At 44.4% G+C, this 17345-nt stretch overlaps 1 protein-coding gene across 1 annotated transcript in view; it reads right to left on the bottom strand.

Annotated features, from left to right (window-relative positions):
• The window catches only part of CLVS1 (clavesin 1), a 66335-nt gene that overhangs the window by 32006 nt on the left and 16984 nt on the right, over positions 1-17345 (bottom strand). Inside the window, exon 3 of the mRNA XM_081205006.1 lies at positions 9953-10127. Within this exon, the coding sequence (XP_081061132.1) occupies positions 9953-10127 (175 nt within the window). The remainder of the gene's footprint in view (positions 1-9952; positions 10128-17345) is intronic.

The following is a 17345-nucleotide window of genomic DNA, read 5'->3' as shown; positions in this document are numbered from 1 at the left end:
TTTATTTTTGACATGAATGCACTCCAGCCATTTTCCAGAGTCGACTCCCAGTAAGCATGCATGTTACAAATTAATGCTGAGATTCACTTCTACATGGTAGAGTTGCAAGCTTGAAAATGACCTCTGATTTTTGCAGGTTGATTGATATTGTTAAGTTAACAAATGCCCTTGCAAAAGTAACCAAATCATACCTTTCTGATTCTTGAAAACTGCAAAAGAAATTGTTGTTCTTTCTGTTCAAAGACCTCAGGACTCTCATTAATATTCATACAGCATTTCTAATAGACTGGAAGCATTAGATTTATGTAATAAGCTAATCAGGTTAGACCACAGGTATTAATCTGAATTGGGCTTCATTAAACCATTTATTCTTTTATATTAACAGTTCTCTTGTGTAATTCTATACAATTGTGCCAATGGGCATTTTCAAATACAGCTTTGGAAGAAAGTGATAAAGTAGGAAAGAGGGAAATGAAAGTTTGACCATATAAACATCAGGAAAAAGCTTTTCACAGGAAAAACTGTTTGAATGGACTTCCTAGGTGCTTCTGAGGTCCCTCTGCTGCCCCCAATAAAATATTTTGGGGGGTTGCCCCTCCAATGGGCATTGCCATTCAAATGGTGTGCATGTGCTTTCTCAAGTAAAGGAGCCAGCAGCAGAGATACTGTTGGTGTCCACTAACTTGCCAAGCACCTAAGAAGGGGAAAGAGGATAGGGTAGAATTTTGTTAAAATTCAGCAATTAAATTTGTGGTCCTGAATTATGTTCCACACATATTCAGCCTAGGATCAGGGCTGTGTGTTTGAAAGTGTGTGCAAATTTTCTAAGTAGTTTGCCCCAATCTCCAAGGAACAAAAGCGAATCTATTGTCTGAAATCTTTTCTTTTTTTCTTCGTTTCATCTTGGTTCCATGCAGTGGCAGATGGATAACCAACATGGACCTTCTCTTGGTGAAAACAAAGTCTGTTCCTACTCCTTTATTCTCTACATAAAGAGTAGATCCTTAGTTTCCTTTCAAAGGTCACTTTGACTGACAGCTCAGAGAGAGCTCCACTCTACCTTACAATACAACAGCTGCTGGAAACAGACGGCTCAAGTGTCTGGGGAATATGTCAAACTGACCTTGTTTCAGCTGGTACCACAACACTCTCCACAATAGCTTTAACTAGTTTCAAGTCTACATTTATCTCTTCAATACAATTGGCTTCAGAAATGCTTTGAAACAATGCTGACATAGCAAACAAATATTTCAGAATACTTAGGATATCTTCTTGGAACTTATGCATGCAAAAGATATATATCTGTATAGAATGGACTCTGTAGGCCATGGGTAGGGAAACTAAGGCCTGGGGGCTGGATCCGGCCCAATCGCCTTCTAAATCTGGCCCATGGATGGTCCGAGAATCAGCGTGTTTTTACTTAAGTAGAAGGTGTCCTTTTATTTAAAATGCATATCTGGGTTATTCATTGGGCCTGCCTGGTGTTTTTGCATGAGTAGAATGTGTGCTTTTATTCAAAATGCATCTCTGGGTTATTTGTGGGGCATAGGAATTCGTTCATTCCCCCCAAAAAAAATATAGTCAGGCCCCCCACAAGGTCTGAGGGACAGTGGATCGGCCCCCTGCTGAAAAAGTTTGCTGACCCCTGCTGTAGGCAGAGAAATGGATTGCAATGAGCAACATTGTGACTGATTAGATATATTTGTCTGATTGCCTGGTGTGCTCTGGTCCATGGGGTCACGAAGAGTCGGACACGACTAAACAACAACAAAGTTTCAAATAGTTTGCTTTCAAACCAACTAACCAAGTTGCTCTGATAATTAACCTAGTAATGTGAGGTTCATATGGAACATCTTGAGAGCCAGCGTGGTGTAGTGGTTCAGAGCAGTAGACTCATAATCTGGTGAACTGGGTTTGATTCCCTGCTCCTCCACATGCAGTTGCTGGGTGACCTTGGGCCAGTCACACTTCTCTGAAGTCTCTCAGCCTCACTCAACTCACAGCGTGTTTGTTGTGGGGGAGGAAGGGAAAGGAGAATGTTAGCCACTTCGAGACTCCTTCGGGTAGTGATAAAGCGGGATATCAAATCCAAATCCAAACTCTGAAAAGTATAGAATTCTCTGAACACAGCCAGCTTTTTTAAAAAAGACATAGGCATGTTATATTCCAGAAACAAGAGCAGGGAGGACCAAATGGCCACATTCCAATACCTAAAAGATTATCTCACTCCTTATGTACAGCACAGCTAAGGGCTTCCTTCAGATACTATCAGGATGTCCATTTTACAAAATGTAAGAATCAAGCCTTTTGTGTGGTGGCACCCATCCTTTGGAACTGCCTCCCCCTGAACAGTACATTGAATTGCATTTGCCATTTTACCAACCATTCACTCAGGGGTCCTTTTGGAGCTCTTCACACAATCTCTTTTTGTTTCAATTACCCTGAACAATTTAGTACCATCAGCAAACTTGGCCACCTCACTGCTCACTCCAAACTGTAGATCATTTGTGAAAAAGTTTCTCAGTACCGGTCCTTGAGGGATTCCACTTTCTACATCTCTCCGTTCAGAGAATGGCCTGATCCTGTCTAGAGTCTATGTCATTCCTAGTAGCTATGTTGAACACTGAATGGAATGATCCAGATTTGGTGTGTGGTATTAGTAGTATGTGGATGCCACCAAGCTCAGTTTCTCTTTTTCATCAAAGCCAGTTGAGGAAGTGGAAATGCTAGTCTTTTACAAGCTGCAGTAACAGACTCAATGAGGGCCCAAAACCTGAAGCTCAGTCCAAGCAAGAATGAGGTCGTGTTAATGGGAGGTTTATCTACCAAGGTGAATGGTGTTCAACCAGGCCTTTGGCTATTTAATATTCTATGGCCTTTTAAATGTGTTTGTGGGAGGGGGGGTGTTATTGTTTCATTTTGTGTTTGTTCTATCTATTTATTTATCTTGTATTTTTATCTTGCAAACCTTCCTGAGATGTTTGGATGAAGGGCAAGTTAATAAATAAAACAAATAAATCCTGTTCTGGAGGCGATGCACTCCACCTAAAGGATTAGTTAGGTTCGTAATTTGAGGGTACTCAATGATCCATCTCTGCCAGTAGAGACACAAGTGACCTCTGTGGCTTGAATTGCATTTTACCAGCCTAGTTTGTGAGGCCAGCTACTGCCTAACTTGACAGTTAGTGAACTATGCCTCTCACAACCCATTGCACATGCAGTTGCATTTGAAAATAGTCCAAAAATTTCAGTTGGAGCAGAACATGGATGCAAACTGGTATAAACATATTATGCCAGTATTTTGCCATCTTCACTGACTACCAGTTCATTTACAGGCCCAATTAAAGGTGCTGTTCAGTCTTTTCCCCTTGAAAGCCCTTCCTTGTTGGGACCTCAGTACCTGAAGAGTTGCCACTTCCCATCTGTAGCTTGACATAATCATCTATGGCCCTTGGTGGCTATGAGTAAAAGGACCTTTTCAGTAGTGGCTCCCATTTGTGGAATGCCAACCGGGGGGTGGAGAGCAGGCGGGGGCGGGGCTGGCATCCTGGGGGCATGGCGACCAGCGTGGGTGGGGGGCCCCCGCGATGGCACCCCACCAGGATCACCTGAGAGCCTTGTCTGGCATCTACTCTGATGCCTTTTTGGCCCCAGGAAAACCCTTTTTGTTCTCCATTTTAATTTAAATTTTGGCTGTTATTATTGTTTACGGCCTGTAGATTTTACTCATTGACTCTCTGCTTTGAATTTATCTGCTTTGATCCTAATCAGTGTCTTATTATTCATAGGTGATGTCATAGGCGAAGGGGATCGAGATATGGATATGCTCGTACCCCTTCCAATCTGCGCCCCATCCCGAGGGACGAAGGTAGGGTGAGCAAGGATTACTCACCTCCGTCACTGGTGTTGTGCAATGCCAGGTCTATAGGCAAAAAAACCGCCACCCTGCGAGACTTCTTCACCTCACAGGGGGTTGACCTGGCTTGTGTGACGGAGACCTGGGTGCGCGAAGGGGAAACTGTTACCTTACGAGAGATGGCACCCCCGGGTTTCTCCGTCCTCCACCAGTCGCGGACTGTGGGCCGGGGGGGGGAGGGGTGGGATTATTCATCCGGGAAGATTGTCCTTTCAGGGCTCTACCATCGCCATCGATCCCCGGCATTGAATGTGTTGGCCTAGTGTGGGGCTCCGAGGTGAGCTTGGCTGTCTGACTGGTGTACCGGCCACCTAGCGCACCAGCAGCCACCCTGTCAGGCCTGTTGGAGGCGGTGGCCGGCTGGGCCTTGGAGTTCCCCAACCTATTGGTACTGGGGGACTTCAACATCCATGCTGATGCCACTCCCTCCTCACAGGCTCTGGACCTGGTGTCTTCCATGGCGACACTAGGGCTCTCCCAGTTTGTTTCGGGCTCCACACATCAAGCAGGCCACACGCTGGATTTGATCTTTGGCGCCGGTATAGATGTGATCATGTCTCCTTCAATGAAGGTGCCATGGTCTGATCACTACGCACTGAAAGCCAGGATTGATTTTCCACCCCCACCCTGCTTAGGTGGCGAGCCAATTTGGGCTCGCCCGCGGAGGCTGATGGACCCTGATAGATTCCGTCAGACCTTGCGGGACCTTGCTCCCCCTGGCGACTCATTGACTGAGCTTGTTGAGGGCTGGAATATCCAGCTCCTGGCAGCCATCGATGAGATCGCACCTAAGCGCCCTCTGCGACCCCGCAGAAACCGGGCTCCCTGATTTACCGAGGAGCTTCGGAAAATGAAGCGGGACCTCAGACGGCTAGAGCAAGTATGGTGGGGTGCCCGTGACGGAGCTTCAAGAACATCTTATAGGGTTTTTATGAAAACCTACGAGATGGCAGTGAAGGCCGCTAAGAAGTCCTACTTCTCGGCCTCCATTGCCTCCACTAGCTCTCGCCCGGCGCAATTATTTAGTATAATTAGGTCTTTAACGTCCCTCGAAGGACAGCCAAATTTAAATAACAATTCGACACACAGCTGCGAGGCATTTGCGAGCTTTTTTGCGGAGAAGGTCCTGTTGCTCCGCCATGACCTCCCTGCCAATTTGGATACAATGAAGGAACTGGAGGCCCCTCGACTGTCCTCGGGTCCAGTATTGGACCACTTTGACCGGATATCCCCAGCCGATGTGGACAGACTCCTCCAAGCTGGAAAGCCCACCACTTGTCCTCTTGACCCGTGCCCGTCCTGGCTGATTAGAGCGTGTCCAGACGAGGTGCGGGCCCCCCGGGTGATATCATCAATTTGTCCCTTGGCACTGGGATATTCCCAGGGGAACTGAAGGAGGCAGTGGTGCGTCCGCTCTTAAAGAAAACATCATTAGATCCTTTAGATCTATCCAATTACCGCCCGGTTTCGAATCTGCCATTCCTGGGTAAGGTGATTGAGAGAGCGGTTGCTGAACAGCTTGGTAGGTTTCTGGATGAAACATCTGCTCTCGATCCATTCCAGTCCCGCTTCCGCGCTGGTCATGGGACTGAGACGGCTCTGGTCGCCCTAACAGATGATCTCCGCAGGCAGCTGGATCGAGGCGGGTCGGGGCTGCTGATTCTTCTAGACCTGTCAGCAGCCTTCGATATGGTCGATCACGAACTCCTGGACCGCCGCCTTGCTGACGTGGGGATTCAGGGCACAGTCCTTCAATGGCTGCGCTCGTTTCTCTCCGGTCGGGGACAGAGGGTGGCGCTTGGGGGGGAATTGTCATCGCGCCACTCCTTGGTGTGTGGAGTGCCTCAGGGTGCGATTCTCTCCCCGATGCTTTTTAACATCTTTATGCGCCCCCTCGCCCAGCTTGTCCGGAGTTTTGGGCTGGGTTGCCATCAGTATGCCGATGACACCCAGCTCTATCTGTTGATGGATGGCCATCCTGACTCGGCCCCAGATACACTGACCAGATGTCTGGAAGCTGTGGCTGGATGGTTACGTGGGAGCCGGTTGAAGTTAAACCCTTCGAAGACAGAGGTCCTCTGGCTGGGACGGAGCGATATGGGATTGAGGGGGCAACTCCCGTCTCTTGCGGGGGTGCAATTAGTGCCAGCATCGTCCGTGAAGAGTTTGGGTGTAATCTTCGATACCTCCCTCTCTATGGAGGCGCAGATTACAGCTATAACAAAGGCGGCATTTTTTCATCTCCGCCAAGCTAAGCAGTTGGCTCCTTATCTCTCTCGCCCTGACCTAGCCACTGTGATCCATGCGACGGTCACCTCCAGACTGGATTATTGTAACTCGCTCTACGTGGGGCTGCCCTTGAGACTGACCCAGAAACTCCAGCGGGTGCATAATGCCGCGGCGAGACTCCTTACGGGGTCTTCGCTGCGAGATCATATCCATCCGGTGCTGTACCAGCTGCACTGGCTCCTGGTGGAGTACAGGATCAGGTTTAAGGTGCTGGTTTTAACCTTTAAAGCCCTATACGGCCTAGGACCCTCGTACCTACGGGACCGCCTCTCCTGGTATGTCCCACAGAGAAATTTACGGTCTGCAAATAAAAACACCCTAAAGATCCCAGGCCTCAGAGAGGTTAGGCTGGCCTCAACTAGAGCCAGGGCCTTTTCGGCCGCGGCTCCAATCTGGTGGAACGCTCTGTCACAAGAGACCAGGGCCCTGCAGGACCTGACATCCTTCCGCAGGGCCTGCAAGACAGAGCTGTTCCACCAGGCCTTTTGTCAGGGTGCAGCCTGACCCCCTCCTCTGGCAATCTGCACAAAATTTTGCTTGATGGTTGCCATTAATTTGATTTTAATTTGATTTAATTAATTTTATAATGAATGTTTTAGAATGTTGAACTATTTTGATTGTTGTTGGCCGCCCTGAGCCCGGCTTCGGCTGGGGAGGGCGGGATATAAATAAAATTTATTATTATTTATTATTACATTTTGTCTATTGTGGTCTTTAATATTTTTCTTGTTTTATTTTGTAAAAAAAACTGAGGGGATTTCCTGTTATGGGACTGCCTATAAATAGTTGAAAATGTAATGAATAAATAAGCATTTTGTTGACTTCCATAAACAGCTAGGAAAAGTTATTCTGGAGACATGGAATTCTAAACATCAAAAGAAAGTGAATTTCTTAGTGTAAAGGTCTTGAATAGTAGCACTTCCAGGTAATTGCCTATTATGATGTGAGAGCACTTAACCAATAAAGCAGAGTCTTAGCTATTCCATTGTCTGAAGCCAAGAGAGGTTGTAATAATAAATTTAAACCCATCGCTTGCTATTACATCTTGAGTTATCTTCAAAGCTCAATTCAAGCATTGCGAACAGTTAGGGGTGGACAAATATGTTAGCTTTGTTTTCTCACTGGCTCGTTTTTCTAATGCCAAGTTCAGTTTGCAACACTTCTGGATCAGTTTACATTTTTAGAAGTACAACATATTTCTGCAACGTTTTAATACCCAGTATACCAATTTTTCCCCAAGCAATCTTCCATAATATAGTGCATTTGTATATGTCATTTTCTACTAGTATATCCATTTTGAAGCACATTTTCCCCTAATATATGCATTTACATGCATATTTTGGGCTTGAAGAGCACTGCAGAATTCAAAGCAGTGTGCATTTTGGAGGATGGCTACATTTCAGGAAGTGTGCATTACCTAAGTTCACATTAACATGCATCTTGAACCAATATCACCTCTATGGGTAGTGGGGTTGGCATACACTTTGGAACTTCCTTCCTATTGACATTTAGCAGGTGCCTTCACTGCCCTCTTTTTGGTGCCTGCTAAAAACATTCATTCATTCATTCATTCATTCATTCATTCATTGTTTAAACAAGCCTACCCAGATATGTGCTGATGTGTGTTTTATTCTGTTGTTAGATTATAGCTGATTTTAATCTTTTCAAATATTACAAATGGTTGTTTTAAACTGTTTTGCCAGTAATTTTACTCTTTTATTCTTTGTGTAAGTGGGTTTTTACAATCAAGCAGTGTACACAGGAGAGGACCTGGTGTGCTTCACTTCCTTAGCCCTTGAAAGGCCTCCACATTCCAAAATACAATCAATCCTGGAATTTAGTCTTTGTTCCCAGGCTGAGTAGACAGCTCTACATCAAAGGTGGCAGCCTGTACCCTTCCAGATATTGGTCTACAACTCCCATCATTCCTGGCCATGTTGTTTGCGGCTGATGGGAGCTGGAGTTCAACAACATCTGGAGGGCAATGGTTTCTGACCTTTAAAGCCCTAAATGGCCTCGTCCCAGTATACCTGAAGGAGCGTCTCCACCCCCATCGTTCAGCTTGGACATTGAGGTCCAGGGCCTTATAGCTATTCCCTCACTGTGAGAAATGAGGCTACAGGGAACCAGGCAGAGGGCCTTCTCGGTAGTGGTGCCCGCCCTGTGAAATGCCCTGCCATCAGATGTCAAGGAAATAAACAACTATCTGACTTTTAGAAGACATCTGAAGGCAACTCTGTTTAGGGAAGTTTTTAATGTTGTTTTAAAGTGTTTTTAATATTCTGTTGCGAGCCGCTCAGAGTAGCTGGGGAAACCCAGCCAGATAGGCAAGTTATAAATAATCCATAAAATAATTTATTATTATTATTATTATTATTATTATTATTATTATTATTATTATTATTATTATTACCATCCCCATGGGTAAGCAGAGCTCATTGGGTCATACTTTGCTCTGAAAAACTTACAGAACATTTCTGTTCATGCCTGTTCAGAAGCAAATGTACACATTCAAACTTAAATTCCACACTGAGAGAAATTGCCTACAAAAAACAAATAACTACAGTAGTGGAACCCATTTTAGAGAGTTCAAACCTGAGGTGAGGTATAAACCACAAGATCTATTCCCAGTATTTTCAGTTTGCCCATAAATCTCCCACTTCAGACATTAGCAACATACCCTATTCTGCTCTGATTTTAATAGTCTGTATTAACTAACACACAAACACACACACAACTGGGCTTTTGGCTATGCAGGCAAAGTGTCTGGTGCTCAGCTGTGTCTCTGTGGGCTTATTAATCCACATTCAGTACATATGCATAGGCCCCGCATGTGCTTGGCGTGTGTTTCATCAGGCAGATGTTGCAAGTTTTTAATCTCCAGGAAGTATCATGTGGATTAAATCACAAATCTCTAAACATTATTCTTAATTGCTGCAGTAAGTAGGACAGGCCTGTGGTAAGAATAGCTCACCATTTAAATGAAAGCAATAAACAAACATTTGAAATTCTGACTGGCTTTAAGCTCATTTACTCAAATGATTATTCTTTTCTTACTGATTTTTCCTTCTTCTCTCCATGCTATATAAAACACAGTACGCCTCTGGCAATCAGCATATCCACATGGCAAGGGAACCCCCAGGGGAAGAAGGCTCAGAGCCTGGGGAGTGGTGGTGGGATGATGCTGAGTGTTCAGTGAGAGAAGAGGGAGCAGACTGGGAGGAGGAAATTTTGGAAGCTGAAGACATAACAGGGTTTAGTGAGCAGGAAGTGGCTGTGGCAGAGAGCAGTCCAGAATTAAAGGCAGAAGCAGAGGGTGGAGAGGAGGGGTGGGGCCAAGAGGCAGAGATCAGACAAGCTGTTGAAGAAGCCAGGGGGTCTCCCCGTCTGCTGCAACCAGATCCCCCACCCTTTGGTCTCCCAGGATCAGAAGAGGTGTGAAGAGGATGGAGCAGAGACACATTGTTGGAGTCTCAGATTGCTTGGAAAGGACCTGGGGGAGGAGGAGGCTTAGGCAACTGTGGAAAGGTGGGGACATTCAGTCCTCCCAACTGCCTCATTGGGGCAAGATCTACTGGGAAGAGTTGCCTTGCTCACTAGGTCTGTCCACCTGAGCTGTTTGTTTCTTTGAATAAGGAGTCAATGTCACTGACACCGTGTGTGTTATTACTGACCAGTTCCTGGCACCCACCCTGATGCTACATTATTCACAGGACATTGTGTACACAATATCCCCATTCCACATACCTGTAACCCTTCAATGGCCAGTTTGAGGATAGAAGGTGTTAATTTGGAAGCTTGCTTGAAGGAGAAATTACTCCAGTCTATAATTAGAACGAAGCCATTTATCTGAAGCTCTTGGTCTTCAATGAGAACTTCTAAGGACAGCAGAATAGCCCGTAAAATGTCTATGAAAGAATTCCTAGGGATGGAATAAAAGAGAGGAGAAAATAATTGTAGTTATCAACAAATCACAAGCAATGAATGAATGAATAAAATTATTAATATTTTTCTGGTGAAAGAAGCAACATTTCATGATTTGGATTAATGTTTTCTGAAACGGCAGATATTTCAAAATATTCCAATAAACATTTCTCAAAGAAAATGGTCTGGTTCCCTGCGGCGTGTTCTGCTTCACCACCTGAGATGAGGAAGGAACTGCCCCCACCAACTTGCTGCCCCCACCACCTCACTCTTACTGAAGCACCCACAAAGCAATGGTGTTAGTGACGGGTTCTAGTGTGAACTTGCGAGATCTTACAGAGCTTGGTGAGATCTCACTGGAAGCCAGCGCTGCTTCTCTACCAGCAGGGGAGGTAGAGAGGTGAGCAGGGCACCCACAGTGGCACTGCCTCCTGGGTTTCTGCCATCTGAAGCACTACCTTAGCCCACCTTATGGGCAGGTCAGCCCTCTTGGTTCCTCCTCTGGTTATGAAACATAATCCATCTTGTGTTTCCAAATTCTGGCTTCTTTCCACAAAACAAGAGTCCTCTGTGGGACAGCTGGAGCTGATCAACTTATCCAGACTTTTATAAATTCAATAAAGAACTGACAAATTTAAGACATTTTTAAATCACAACATTACTCCTAAGTCATTCCTGGGGAACAAAAGTCTGCACCTATCCTTGAAAATCTTCCAGCAAATAGATTACTTGGCAGTTTATCTCACTGAAGAAATTCTTCTGCTGTGCAGCATTGCTTTCCTAATGATGAAGATAAATCTATGTTCTGTAATGTAATCCTATTGTTGCATTTATTATCCACAAAGGGGATAGTGACCAATTGTTTTCTGCCTTCTTTTCAAAAGCTCTTTTCATTTGAGCTAAGCACCCACCCTATTCTCACCCCATATTATATTGCTTCTGTATGATTTCCAATTTGTTCATCTTTTCACTTCCCTCTATCTGGAACAAATTAGTTTATTTGAGCTTCTTTGGATATTTCTGTTTCTTTTTGGCTTTTGGCTTTTCCAGATCAGATATTGAAAATATGAAGTATTAAAAGTGATAATAATTTATCAGTGTGCATAATTGCTCTCATGTTCTCTTTTTCACACTTTGTTTCTTAATTCAGCCTTGTATCTTATTAACTTCTCTGACCACCATTGTACATTGAGTACAATTCTTAATTGTCTGGCTGACAATGCCTAGACCTTTCCTTTCCTTGTGAGGTTGCAAGTAATACAAAACTGACTGATGCTTATAAGTATGTGGAAACTGTAGCTCTGTATCGCTAATATGATTAGATAAATAACCTAGCGTTTTTCATTGCTGATCAATCTACTGTATCAATCTTTAGTTAAGGCATATTTTACCAATTTTCAAAGCACAGAAATTAGTCCTTCTAGGGTAGTCCAATATGAACCTCTACTGAAGTTTTTAAAGGTTGATGTTTTATCGGTTTTTTATCATTATTATTAATATTCTGCTGGGAGCTGCCCATAGTGGCTGGGGAGACGCAGCCAGATGGGTGGGATATTATATATATATATATATATATATATATATATATATATATATATATATATATATATATAGTCCAGTAGCCCTTTAGAGACCAACTAAGTTTGTTCTTGGTATGGGCTTTCGTGTGCATGCAAGAATCTCGTCTTTAAGGTGCTACTGGACAATATATATATATATATATATATATATATGCAGGTTTTGGTGTCTTCGGGTGTCTTCCCGTGTAAGAGTTGGGGTGTCTAGGCGACGTTTCGACGAGGTCTCACTCGTCATCTTCAGGCTGGTGCTTTCGGCTTCTTGTTACTAGAACAGAGCAGGATCTCAGTGTTTGAGTTCCTATAAATACTGTTGAGGGGGTGTGGTGTATAGCCTCCAACGTTCTGGGCAGAGAGGGAGTTCCCAGGTTAGTGTGCCTTTTCTTCTTTTGTTCCTTAATTACTTGAGGGATATCTTGAGTGATTTCTTGAGTGATATTCTGAGTACCACTTAGGAGGGTCATTAGGATCCGGAACTGGAAGGAGTTTGTAACGTGTGATACCACCTATCTGGAAAAAACCACCAAATCCAAAATAAAAGCCTCTCCTATCAGTGAAGAAATCCAGCTAAGAATCATCCCCAGAGAAAAATCATCCAGATGCCCCAAACTCTACGGTCTCCCCAAGATACACAAAGAAGGAACACCACTCAGACCAATAGTCAGCTCCATAGGCTCACCTCTACAAAATCTCGCTAAATTTCTCGCTAAGCAACTTCAGCCCTATGCAGAATCTATCGCTTCACACGTTACAAACTCCTTCCAGTTCATAGAAACAATAAAGAAGCAAAACCTACATCCCGACGACCTACTTGTGAGCTTCGATGTTGTATCTCTCTTCACACAAGTGCCCATTAATGAAGCCTTGACAGCCATTCAAAACAAATACAATCCCCCCGAATACATCCTGGACCTGACCAACCACTGCCTAACCAACACGTACTTCATCCACAATGGACAAAGATATAAACAGATAGAAGGAGCACCTATGGGATCACCCCTCTCACCGGTCATCGCAAATCTGTACATGGAACACTTTGAAACCAATGCTTTAGACAAGTCAGAACACAAACCCAAACTTTGGCTCAGATATGTTGACGACACCTTTGTAATTTGGCCACACGGGAAGGAAAAACTAGATAGCTTCCTCACACATCTCAACAGCCTACACCCCAAAATACAATTCACTATGGAAATAGAAGCCAACAACCAACTTCCCTTCCTTGACGTCCTAATCTACAAAAAACCTGATGGCTCCCTAGGACACACTATCTACCGGAAAAAAACACACACCAACCGCTACTTACATGCACAATCACACCACCACCCTGCACAAATAAACTCCGTAGCCAAGACTCTCATCTCCAGAACCAAACGCCTGGCTGACAAGGACCACTTGACAACTGAGTTACAGAATCTCTCAAATGTGTTAATCGCCAACGGATACCAACAAAACAGGGTTACGAAGCTAATCCAAAAAGAAACACCCCCCAAAAACCAAGACACAGAAGAAAACAATGGCATGGCCCTCCTTCCTTATATCAAGGGCACTACAGATAAAATTAGCAAAATCCTCCATAAACACAATATCAAAACAGCCTTTTGCACCAACCAAAAAATAGCCAATATCCTCAGAAACCCAAAAGATAAAATCCAGTTAGAAAACCAAGGGGTCTATGAAATACCCTGCAAAGTCTGCCCAGCCACGTACATTGGACAAACAAACAGACGAATAAATGCACGTATCGCAGAACACAAGAATGCCGTCAAAAAAGAAGGAAAAAAAAACTTCCTCTCTTTACCAACACATGAAAGAAACAGGACACGAAATTAATTTTGCAGATTCCAAATTGCTCTTTAACATGGAACATCACCACAAGAGAATAATCATGGAAGCCCTCGAGATAGAGAAACACCCTCACAACATGAACAAGCGTGACGACACGTCCCGCCTGCCAGACATCTGGAAATTAGCCCTCCCCACAAAAACCGACACCAGAACCAGAGACACACAGAACGCCATCTCCAATCAACCACACCAGACCCAAACCCAGACCCTCTCCACAGATAAAGTACAGACACCATCCAGTAGCCAAACCATAGTGGCACCTCCGGATGCTGCACCCCCCTGCAATCCCTACACAGATCTGGCTGGCACAGGGCACAAAACCACAGCTCGCCCCTATACACGAAGCCAAGCCAGAGCACAACTAAGTGCAGTACAGCCATCTTCTCAGAAAAACTTTTCACAAGCTCAAGAGGTCAAGACACGAAAGCTTTAGCAACTAATCCACACCTAATGACCCTCCTAAGTGGTACTCAGAATATCACTCAAGAAATCACTCAAGATATCCCTCAAGTAATTAAGGAACAAAAGAAGAAAAGGCACACTAACCTGGGAACTCCCTCTCTGCCCAGAACGTTGGAGGCTATACACCACACCCCCTCAACAGTATTTATAGGAACTCAAACACTGAGATCCTGCTCTGTTCTAGTAACAAGAAGCCGAAAGCACCAGCCTGAAGATGACGAGTGAGACCTCGTCGAAACGTCGCCTAGACACCCCAACTCTTACACGGGAAGACACCCGAAGACACCAAAACCTGCATTCCTGTACCCGTGAAAATCTACGAAAGCATATATATATATATATTTGAAGATGACGAGTGAGACCTCGTCGAAACGTCGCCTAGACACCCCAACTCTTACACGGGAAGACACCCGAAGACACCAAAACCTGCATATATATACTCAGAATATCACTCAAGATATCACTCAAGATATCCCCCAAGTAATTAAGGAACAAAAGAAGAAAAGGCACAATAACCTGGGAACTTCTTCTCTGCACCACACCCCCTCAACAGTATTTATAGGAACTCAAACACTGAGATCCTGCTCTGTTCCAGTAACAAGAAGCCGAAAGCACCAGCCTGAAGATGACGAGTGAGACCTCGTCGAAACGTCGCCTAGACACCCCAACTCTTACACGGGAAGACACCCGAAGACACCAAAACCTACATTCCTGTACCCGTGAAAATCTACGAAAGCAAATATATATATATATATATATATCTACTGCATCAGACCAACACAGCTACCTACATGAAATATTAATAATAATAATTATACCTGATTATGTGCAGCTAGACTTACAGCTATGACTTTGCTATTTCTGTTTCTTTCCTACATTTATAGAATTGTAGAGCTCGAAAGTGACTGCATATGGATGCAACACTAAACCACAGTCGGAGTCTTAACAAGACTTACACATCCCCCCATCACACATCCCCCCCATCCCTGCTTAAACTGTATCACAGCTGCAAGAAGATCAAAGCCTTTCACATCTGTTTTCAACTAACACCATTCACTCATTATGTCCAAACCTTGGTTGGTGTTCAAACAATGGTTAGTGATCCTGGTTTGTTACTCTAATCCAGGAATGAGTAACTTTTTTCAATGCAAGGGCCACATGCCCTCATATATACCCTTCCTGGGGCCACCCATCAGTGGTCAGTGAATGTGGCAAATATGGATGATGGGGCAAAGGATATGACTCTTACCATAGGCGATAGTGCAGCCACACAAAAGTCACTGGTTCCTAACTACCACCATCCCACAAAATCTTTCATCCTCCATCAAGGTAAAGTATTATCAGAGTTCAAGGCACATTCCAGACTGGCAAATGCATTCAAGGAGGGCACAGAGCAAAGCTAATGAAGAGAGTGAGCTGGAACAGTTCTGAGATCCAGCAATGCTCTTCCTGCCTGCCATGAAATATAGTTGACACTAACCACAGTTTACAGTTCAGGCAAACAAATTCTGTGGTTAGTTGAAAGCTTTTGCTTCTAATCTTGTCCTAAAAGCCGCACCAAAGAATGGGAAGGGAAAGGGGAGCACATGAACCTGAACCTTGTATATGCGATACAAAACTACCAGACGAGGCCACTTTTTAGCCCAGCACCTGTCCTGATATCCTCCATACATAACAAGATTGAAAGTTTATGTTAATGCCACAAGCAGATTGCACGAGTAGCCAAGACATACTGTGATAGGATTATTTTAACATACGAAATAATATTCAAGATGATGATTTAAGTAAAGAAGGGGAAAGAGGGAAAACACTGGGATTCATGTGGTAGTATGGGAGAATTTATGTCTCATCCGCATTAACCAATTGTATCTGCAAAACCCATCAGAAGAGTTCCCCCCCCTTTGTGCTATAACACAATTCCAATATTTCTGTCTTTTATTGCACTAAAGACTGCTATCATAGATAGTTCTGTCTTTGTTAAAGTAAATGCTGCAATCTAAAATATTCATATTCTTATTCTTGATCTTGATCTTTGTGGAACTTACTTTATTATTATTATTAATTGAATTTATATACCGTCCCATACCCACAGGTCTCAGGGCAGTTCACAGAATAAAATCAGAATATAAAACCACAAAATACATAATCAAAATAAAAACAAGAACCCAATAAGCCCCCCCCCCAATCCCCATTTTAAAAGGGCATGGGATGTCAATCAAATCAACCAAAGGCCTGGTTAAAAGGGAACGTTTTTGCCTGGCGCCTAAAGGTGTATAATGAAGGTGCCAGGCAAACTTCCCTGGGGAGAGCGTTCCACAGATGGGGAGCCACTGCAGAAAAGGCCTGTTCTTGTGTTGCCACCCTCCAGATCTCTCAAGGAGGAGGCACACAAAGAAGTGCCTCAGAAGATGATCTCAGGGTCTGGGTAGCTTCATATGGAAAGAGGCGGTCCTTGAGGTATTGTGGTCCTGAGCTGTTTAAGGCTTTATAGGTCAAAACCAACACTTTGAATTGGGCCCGGAAACTAATTGGTAGCCAGTGCAATCTGACCAGGATCGGTGTAATATGCTCAAAGCATCTTGCTCAGGTGAGCAACCTGGCTGCTGAATTCTGCACTAGCTGAATTCAGATAGGGGTGTAGCTGGGCCACCAGCCGAAGCTGATTAAAGGTACTTCATGCCACTGAGGCCACCTGAGCCTCAAGCGACAGCAAGGGATCCAGGACCACTCCCAAGCTACAAACCTGCTCCTTCAGAGGAAGTGTAACCCCATCAAAAGCAGGCGATCTCCCACCCATCCTGTCTAGGGAACCACCCACTAAAAGTGCCTCAGTCTTATCTGGATTGAGCTTCAGTTTGTTGGCTCTCATCCAGTCCATTACCAAGGCAAGACACTGGTCTAGCACTTCCACTGCCTCACCTGCAGATGTAAAGGAGAAATAGAGCTGAGTGTCATCAGCATACTGCTGACAATGTACTCCAAACCTCCGGATGACCCCAACCAGTGATTTCATGTAGATGTTAAACACATTGAAGCTTCCATAGGGCTGAAAAGCTTTCCCCAAGCAACACCCTCTGGGAATGACCATTCAAGTAGGACTGGAACCACCACAAAGCGATGCCACCCACCCCTAGTTCAGACAGTTGCTCCAGAAGGATACCATGGTCGATGGTATCGAAAACCGCTGAGAGGTTGAGGAGAATTGACAGGGACATGTTTCCCTTGTGTCTCTCTCGACAGAGGTCATCATACAGGGTGACCAAAGCAGTTTCTGTGCCAAAACCAGGCCTAAACCCCAGTTGAATTCACACATTTAGGACCCAGCAGCA

This window comes from Podarcis bocagei (genome assembly GCF_964188305.1).
Source record: "Podarcis bocagei genome assembly, chromosome: 8".
Classification (NCBI taxonomy): domain Eukaryota; kingdom Metazoa; phylum Chordata; class Lepidosauria; order Squamata; family Lacertidae; genus Podarcis; species Podarcis bocagei.
The sequence above is the reverse complement of the archived record's forward strand: the minus strand, read 5'-3'. Positions and strand labels throughout refer to the sequence as shown.